This window comes from Hoplias malabaricus, chromosome 9 (genome assembly GCF_029633855.1).
Source record: "Hoplias malabaricus isolate fHopMal1 chromosome 9, fHopMal1.hap1, whole genome shotgun sequence".
NCBI lineage: Eukaryota > Metazoa > Chordata > Actinopteri > Characiformes > Erythrinidae > Hoplias > Hoplias malabaricus.
The window spans coordinates 34,153,825-34,162,670 of record NC_089808.1 but is presented as its reverse complement, the minus strand read 5'-3'; the positions used below and the strand labels follow the sequence as shown (position 1 = coordinate 34,162,670).

Sequence of the window (8,846 nt, the reverse complement as noted above, 5' to 3'; positions counted from 1 at the left end):
TCATGAAAAGATCGTGGAGATGCCGGGGATTGAACCCGGGACCTCATACATGCGAAGCATGCGCTCTACCACTGAGCTACATCCCCCACCGGACACGTCACCGCTCACAGCGATACATACAGTTACTCATGGGGAAAAGTATTACTCATCAGTCTTTCTATTCTTATTTTTAATGTAGGTCTTTAAATATCAGAGCGATGTATCAAAATAATCACACTTAATCACCTGTAGGCGTATTTCAGGCAGTGGGGTTGTTAAATCGAGCTAAAAACAGACTCGTTTACCTGTGTTATTTCCACAACACTAAACTTTCCCGAACATTTCCGTTCATTATGAGTTACAGTTATGCACTTAATCACTGTCAGCTAGACTGTATTTCTTTTAAGCACTTGTGAAACCGTAGAAGAAAAATAAACTCATTAAGGAGGCTACCTCTGTTCTGGTAAGTTCTCTAGACCCAGTGCAGGTGGTGGTAGCACCGAGCATCTATGATGGAGAAGGACTTTCATCCACTGCAGGTACTCTCGCTTTGATTCTTGTGACAGATTGAGGGAGAGTCTGATACACTGTACTGCCAGAAGTATTCACTTGGCTACCTTTGCACATGTATGAATCATATTCTTAATCCATATGGTTTATTATGATGTACATATTACAGCTATAAGAGCTGGGACATCTGACCATTCGTCCAGAAGCGCATTTGAAGTCAGACACTGATGTTGGACAAAAAGGCTCACAGTCTCTGCTCTAATTCATCCCAAAGGTGTAATGTCGGGTTGAGATCAGGACTCCAAACCAGACGAGTTCTTCCACACCAAACTTGCTCATACACGTCTTCATGGACCTTGCTTTGTCTGGTGCACAGTCATGTTGGAACAAGAAGGGGCCATTCTCAGACTGTTCCCACAAAGTTGGTATCATTATATTTCCTAAAATCTCTTGGTATGCTGAAGAATTAAGGGTTCCTTTCACTGGAACTAAGGGGCAGAGCCCAAATCCTGAAAGACAATCCCACAACATAATCCCCCATCCACCAAACTTTACACTTGCGCAATGCAGTCAGACAAGTACAGTTCTGGCAACTGTCAAACCCAGACTAGTCCTTTGGATTGCCAAATGGAGAAGCATGTTTTGTCACTCGAGAACACGTCTCTACTGCTCTAATGTCCAGAGACAGCATACCTTACACTACTGCATCCAATGCTCAATTGCACTGAGCTTGAAGATGTAAGGCTTGGATGCAGCTGCTCAGCCATGGAAACCCATTCCATGAATCTCCATACGCATTAATCTGAAGGCGACATGAAGTTGACGTTCTCTGAGCACTATGAATATGATGACCCTGTGCTGTCATTTTATGTGCCACTTTGGGGCTGAGTTGCTGTTGTTCCCAATCACTTCCACTGACAGTTGATTGTGGAATGTTTGGTAATGAGGAAATCTCATCATTGTACTGGTTGCACAAGTGGCATCCTATAACGGTACCATGCTGGAATTCACTAAGCTCCTAAGAGCAACCCATTCTTTCAGAAGTATTTGTATAAGCAGTCTGCATGCTTAGTGACCTGCACACCTATGGCCATGGAAGTGATTGGAATAACTGAATTAAATTATTTGGAAGGGTGGGTGAATACTTTTGACAATAGTGTGCTATCAGTGCACAAATCTGGCCTCAGTGTCAGGATTCTGCCAGCTGTGTTTTGATTGGATCTCTGTACATCTGCATATACGCACTTTGGTGAACGATTTTGTAAGTCCTATAAAATTTATTTCTCTGTAGTAGTAGGCGATTCATGGCCGGGTTAAGCGGTGAAAGGTACCGTACTCTCCACAGATGGTCTGGCAAAAAGAGACTGAAATACAGGAGACTCTTGCAGCACTATTTTTTTCAGTGACAGGCTGCTCCCCACAAGTGTGGGTTTATCGCAGGTACTTCCTTCCTGTTGCTAAGTCTGTACAACTAACATGGCTTTGAGTAGACAAAATACACTGTACACTTACTAAATACTGTATAGTATAAATATTATCCTATCAAAGCAATGTGCAATATTTCAATGGGCAATGTGTGTTTTTCCTGTGCAGTTTAGTATTATTAATACTCTCAACGTCTCAGTGCCTTGCGATCTATCCAACTACTGCTGTAACACTAAATCAAACTAAGCCTTAATAGTACCTTTTGTGGGACTATTAAAAGATAGTATATTTATTATCTCATCTTAACTTAACACAGTATTTCTGTTTCATATATCTTCAAATACAATTTAATGTTTCCAAAATGTTGGTAATGGTAAATGGTAATGTAATGTGGGCTAAAATAAAAGTAAACTAATGCAAATTCAACTCCAAAAACATATTAATTATGCTACCACCAAGGCCACCATTTTAACATAGCCTTATATGTCTTTGTCTTTATTTTTCTATTTAGTTATTAACAAAGAAACCAAGTGGTTTGTGGCTGTCATACAGAAACCTAACCTGTCAGATTTGTTCACTGTGGTGATGGTAAGCAGACCTCTGAGATATTTAATGCTTCAACAATCACCCTCAGACAAAGTTATGTCTAATACATTGATTTCAGATACATTGCCTGATGGCTGAGGAACAGTTTCATGATATAACCAAGTATTTTATTAATCAGTATATTGTGTAGTCTGGTTGTTGCAAATGAAAAGAGTAGGCTTACTTCAAAGAAATATTTGTACATGCCACTGTTTTGTCAAAGAAACTACACTCCCGAACATGTACCAAACTTTAGTCTTTAAGTGACAAGATGCATTTTTTTAAAATAAGGCATCTCTTGTATTGGTTTACATAACCTTCCCCTAATTACACACTATGGATTTCTACCTACAATGGAGCAACAAGTTGAGAAAATAATGTTATTGTATTTGTGTTCTTTCTACCTGCATATCTCTTTATGTTCTCACTTCTACAGAATCATGTGCAGTAGCTGGTTAACGTCTACTGAGGCAAATTAGTCAACCTCTTGAAAAAACTAAACAAAACACACACACACACATATATATGGATGTAATACATATCTTTATGATAACTTATTCTAAGAAAAAGACCACAGCAATCTCTTCTCCAATCTTGAGTTTTAGTGTAGATCTCAGTAAGGTCACACACTGTTCAGATTTGCTAAGATAATAATTTCTATGTTCCTCTGCAGCAGACCTAAATATACAGAGTTAGGGCATAGAAATGTCTCATCTAAGACTGAGTTCTCCCAGTTTTAATTCTGTGAGTAAGAATTAAAGTTTCTCTCTGGGACCCTTCAAACAACATACGTGTTAATTCACTCATCTTCAATGATCTCTTCGTCCAGTTCATAGTCACAGTGTTTCTGGAGCCTACCATCATAGGGTGCTAGTCAGGAACACACCCTAAACAGGGCAATAGTTCAGCACAGACCAACAAAATATCTGATAATATATAAGCGATTCAATTTCCACTATATATATATATATATATACATTCAGTGTGAAAATATTTTAAAATGTGTAAATATATTTATAACACACACACACACACACTCCATTACATTTTCCTCTGAGAATAGTTTTTATGGAGGTCATTTATTTTAAAGAAATGAAACATTTTTTTGTACAAATTTAGAAATTCAGCATTTACAAAAGCATTGTAATAGCTATTAATACTCATAATAATAACTAATAATCATTTTTACAAATATCAGAGTAGCAGAACCATGGTGGGAATCATCAGTTTTACTTTTCTGTTGTGTTAAAATGTGTACAAATATTTAAAATAGTTTACCACTGACATATATTTGTACAGTACATTTGAATTTAAATAGAAAAAAACATATTTGTACATTACATACAACTGCTGTGATGATGAGAAATTTACTTAACCTAACATTACAATACCGTGTCTGTTTTTTTAAAGTTATTGTCGTTATTTTAAAAAATCCTTACCTTTACAAGACCTTTTGAAAGTTAAACTATTTACAGTATTTGAATGAGATGTTGGCATCATTAGTCACTTATGCATCTATCAGACAACTGCATCACGTTAAATCAGATTGAAACAGTCCATCCTTTAGATATTTCAGTTTCAGCGCATCATATTCCATCCATATCAAGGTTTTCACTTTACACTGGAATATTTATCCCTTTAATTCATGAACAGGAAAGTGTCAATTTTAAAATTTTCATTATTTTACACAGTTCTATAACAAAATATTACAAATAGTCACGTCTCCTTCTGGAGAAGAGAATGTAATGTACCTTTAAGGAGCACAACTGAACTTTAAAAACACTGCAGTACACTTTAAAGATTCATTTACACAGTTTGTAACTTTAGTGACCAATAATGTACCTCTACCGTACCTTTTTATCTGAGAGTGTAGGTTTTAGGAACATTAGCTCATGGCGTGTGTGTATTATCAATGAATCTGTTACTGAAGTTATAAGTTTCAGATTATTTTTCTTTCACCAAAACCTTGGTGATGTTTTACCAGATTTCTGTTTGTGGTAAGTTTAATTAAGCATCTTTTGCATGTGATTAGTTAAACTTTATACATAGAGAGAACTCATGTATCCATGGAGACATTTCCTAGATACACCACAGTATCTCCTGTATGCCTTTACAATATTGCATTCTGTTGCAATAAATTATAGTTTGAAAAACACTTTCTAGTATATTTCATATATATTTAATAGATGTTTTATTTTTAATTATTATCACATGTTTATGTTCTGGGACTATTATTTTACTTGTAGATATCTAAACAAAATCTGTTGTTTGAAGACTATGACAGTCTTTGTTGTTCAAGCATAATACACACCGTCTGCTTCAGTTTGAGTTTTTTCTTCATCTGCTTCATAAGCCACAGTCCATTTTTTCCACAGTCCAACTGTCAACAAGTCACTCACTCACTTTCACATTCACAGAGTCACTGTCTCACAGTCACTCACTCAATCAGGTTGTAAAATGTTCTCCACAAGGGGTGCTTTTCAGTGCTTTGCATCAGTGATACTACTTTCCTTTCATTCACAGAGCTGTCATGTCGTTCTCATCCTTCTTCTCCTCAGACCAAATGGCACTACCAGAAAATGGCTTGATGTTTACAAGCAACGCCACTTTCTCTTCATCCTTTACCTCTTCCTCTTGTTTGTTTTTGTTACGTTCCTCTTCATCCTTCTTCTTTACTTCTTCATTCCTTATCTCTTCCGTACTGTTATTCTGCTTTACTCTCTCTCTTAGGTCGATGCTGGAGTAGTCATCCGAGGAGTCATCCTTAGCCTCTTCTTCATCCGCATCTGGATTGGTCTCATTTTGACAGCCATCTTCTTGATCTTCATTTTTCTCATTTTCATGTGCGTTGCCAGCTATGCTCTCCTCTTCATCACGGTTTCTGGGCTGTATGCGGGCAATTAACCCATTCACCAATCCGACCCCTTGTACTACACGATCACGAACGCCTCCCTCACCATAGACGAGATGCTGGACAGTGTACTGATTATTTGTGTCACGGTTCAGCTTTTTGTAGAGTAAAATGAGAATCACAACAAGGATGATCCAGAAGAAGAAGAGAACCAGAACTATTGTTGTGCTGCTGCTCCCATTTTGTGGATGGTCTGACATTGTCACTGAGGAAGAGACAGTGAGAGAAATGTGTGCATATGTATGAGCAGGTTATGATGAAAATACTATTTTGAACCTAACTATTAAACTTAAGCAAATCATTTTTGATCCCTGAAGATGATACAGACAAACCTTATTTAACCTTCAACGCATTGTGACATTTGAGGCAATAATGAGGAAATCTCTGCAATGTACAAGCAGGACTCGATTTGAGGGTTTTTAAGTGCATTCCAAACCTCCAGAATAAAAAATAATGATGATATCCACTTTACATTCTCTTTGGATTAATGTAATATTCCTAACTGTAATATTTATATCATATTTGTGAGTTACAATGACACGTGTACAGTAGCTAATTCAACTCCACTCATTTTAGCAGTACTGATATTTTTAGCCCACATTTTTGCTTTTGGGACATTGCCCCACTTTAAAAACCCTCAAACCAATATGAATGGTTACAAAGACCTCATACTGTGTTCTGTATGCCTTTGTTCAGGCTGATCACAGTAAAAGTGAAGGGATATCCGCAGTTTAAAAAGGTTTGAACATACTATTTTGAAACTATTTAATACATCAGTGACAAGGCGGGAATCATTTTAAGACATACCTGAGATTGAAGGTGAGTTATTTCACCTGAGACAGTCAAGACTCTCCTTTAGCATAGATGCGAATTCTGTGAAAAAATAATAGTATAAATGGTTCAGTGTTGTAACTTGTATTTTCATCTACATGCTGAAAACCTCTCACACACCAACTCCCTCTCACAGGAAACGCCTGTGAAGCTTTTTGATTTTTTCTCCTTCTCCTGACACAATCAGTCTTCTAGTTTAACATGTTTTTTTTTTCTGTTTTCTGTTTTTCATTTCTGTACTTCCTGTACTTTATGTCAATTTTTGTCAAAACTGTACAAATCTATATTTTACGTAAATCACCCGCCAGCTTTTTGTGGACAGATACCATCAATTAAAAAACAATAATTATAATAAATGCCATTTAAAAAGCTTTTTTTTAAGAATAAATGAATTGAAATACTAAAAGGTGGACTTCTATAGTAAAAGCTGATTTAGTTTTAAGTAACATCTGATTTTACAGGTGGTAAACGTGCTAAAATAAGCAGAGACATCAACTAAACATGAAAAATGTAATATTTCAGTTCATATTTTTCTTGTGTTAATGTACGAGACCTGGTGTGATGAATAAGAGTTTAGAAGATGAGCAAATAACATATTGTGTCACGATCTTTAATTAGAAGCTTACGGAAAGTGAACCTCAGAGACAATAGAGATTTATGAAAATGTAGTTGAACATATTCGAATGTCGCCATATGCATCTGGGTACACTGATACATACATATGCACATATACATGATATAACAGGTGTTAAACGAGTAAAGAAAGCATCACTTACGGTCTCTTGCTTGTTTCTTCTTTAACCCACACGAGCAGAGGGGAGACAGCACAGAGGTTTGTGCAGAAGGAAAAAGGAAGAAGAACATGTGGGTGGAGAGCAGACAAGCCAGCCGTGCTTTGAGGACACACTATCTTGGTGAACTTATTTGCATGATGAAATATCAGTGAATAATATTTTTACATTTGTCTTTGCTTTTAAAACGTATGCTTTTGTCTGGGGAAGTTGCAAAGCTGAGGAAGCCAAAAAATTTGATAATTATATAAAATTACAAATAGCTAAACCCATATTAACTTACATACAATCCCTATACATCTTTTGTAGTATTTAAAAATAAAGGCAATAAGGTATAAAAGGTGCTTTAACATGGTCTTGATTAAAACATATAATACTAATAATTAAATAAATATAGACTAAATTGTAGTGTAATAAGTAACCGAATAAGAGCAAGAGAATGATTCTTTGGGAACTGAAACTACATGCAAAGAGTTGCTCAAACAGCACACTTTGGGTCTTCATACAGGAAGGACTTGGTGGAACCCTACAGTGAGTGATAGCACTTGAGAGCTAGCCCCTAAAATACCACATCCTGTTGTGTGCATTTGAAGATTCCGAACTAAACTAGCTCTCTGCACCAACAACACAAGCTCTGACTGTGAAACATAACACTTGTTTCAAAGCGGTTTTGCACGCTTAAGCTACAAGATCCCTGAGACACAGCTAAGGGAGACCACTCCTCTCACATTTGTTTAAACACTAGTTCTGATGCACTTTTACAGTAGATTACCTGCCCTCATATGTTCCCTTTTAAACGATTTTAAATGCAAAGAGCAGTTTCCTTTCAACTACAGTTAGTCACGGAGATAAGTTCAGCTGTAAATCGTGAGACACACACTTCCGGCATATAATCGATATGGTAGCCATAATTCATGAGCTTGTTTCCATGCACTGACCTTCCACCATTTTGTGGAGACTTATTCATATCGTTCTAGGCCTTACCCTAACTGCAAAACACAAGGAAGACTTGTCCTCACAATATGAGTGTGTAAGCGGATTTTATTTTCTGGAACATAACTAAAAATTGATGTATGTTACATGTAGGTTACTGTATTATGCACATAATTACTGAACTGCATTTCCCACAATCCTTCACTGCCCCTACTGAATACTGTAATGGGCTCTTAACTGTAGTTTCAAAAAAGAAAATAAAACAAATTTAGTTGATTCAGTATGGAGAAGTGAGTGTTTTTGCTGGAAGTAAATAATTAATATAGAATTTGTTTCAGTGGCACGGTGGTGCAGAAGGTAGTGTCGCAGTCACACAGCTCCAGGCACCTGGAGGTTGTGGGTTCGATTCCTGCTCCGGGTGACTGTCTGTGAGGACTGTGGTGTGTTCTCCCTGTGTCTGCGTGGGTTTCCTCTGGGTGAATGTCTGTGAGGAGTGTGGTGTGTTCTCCGTGTCTGCGTGGGTTTCCTCCGGGTGACTGTCTGTGTGGTGTGTTCTCCCTGTGTCTGTGTGGGTTTCCTCTGGGTGAATGTCTGTGAGGAGTGTGGTGTGTTCTCCCTGTGTCTGCATGGGTTTCCTCTGGGTGCTCCGGTTTCCTCCCACAGTCCAAAAGCACATGCTGGTAGGTGGATTGACGACTCAAAAGTGTGTGTGTGTTGCCCTGAGAAGGACTGGCGCCCCCTCCAGGGTGTATTCCCGCCTTGTGCCCAATGATTCCAGGTCGGCTCTGGACCCACTGCGACCCTGAACTGGATAAGCACTTACAGATAATGAATGAATTTATTTCAACATATTATTAGGCTACTAGTCTATAATGACTTTG

The 8,846-nt window shown here is 37.6% G+C and overlaps 1 protein-coding gene and 1 non-coding gene across 2 annotated transcripts; both read right to left on the bottom strand.

Moving 5' to 3' along the window:
* Window positions 1–14: 14 nt before the first annotated feature.
* On the bottom strand, window positions 15–86 carry trnaa-cgc (transfer RNA alanine (anticodon CGC)). Its single transcript has one exon. It is a non-coding gene; the product is annotated as a tRNA-Ala (tRNA).
* A 3,470-nt stretch (window positions 87–3,556) lies between these two features.
* On the bottom strand, window positions 3,557–7,134 carry si:ch211-119e14.1 (uncharacterized). The gene is made up of 3 exons (XM_066681967.1): window positions 7,018–7,134; window positions 6,218–6,283; window positions 3,557–5,615 (listed from the first exon to the last, which is right to left on the bottom strand). The coding sequence occupies exon 3, from the start codon at window positions 5,608–5,610 to the stop codon at window positions 5,017–5,019; it is 594 nt and encodes a 197-aa protein (XP_066538064.1). The 5' UTR covers window positions 5,611–5,615; window positions 6,218–6,283; window positions 7,018–7,134; the 3' UTR covers window positions 3,557–5,016.
* Between the last annotated feature and the right edge of the window lie 1,712 nt (window positions 7,135–8,846).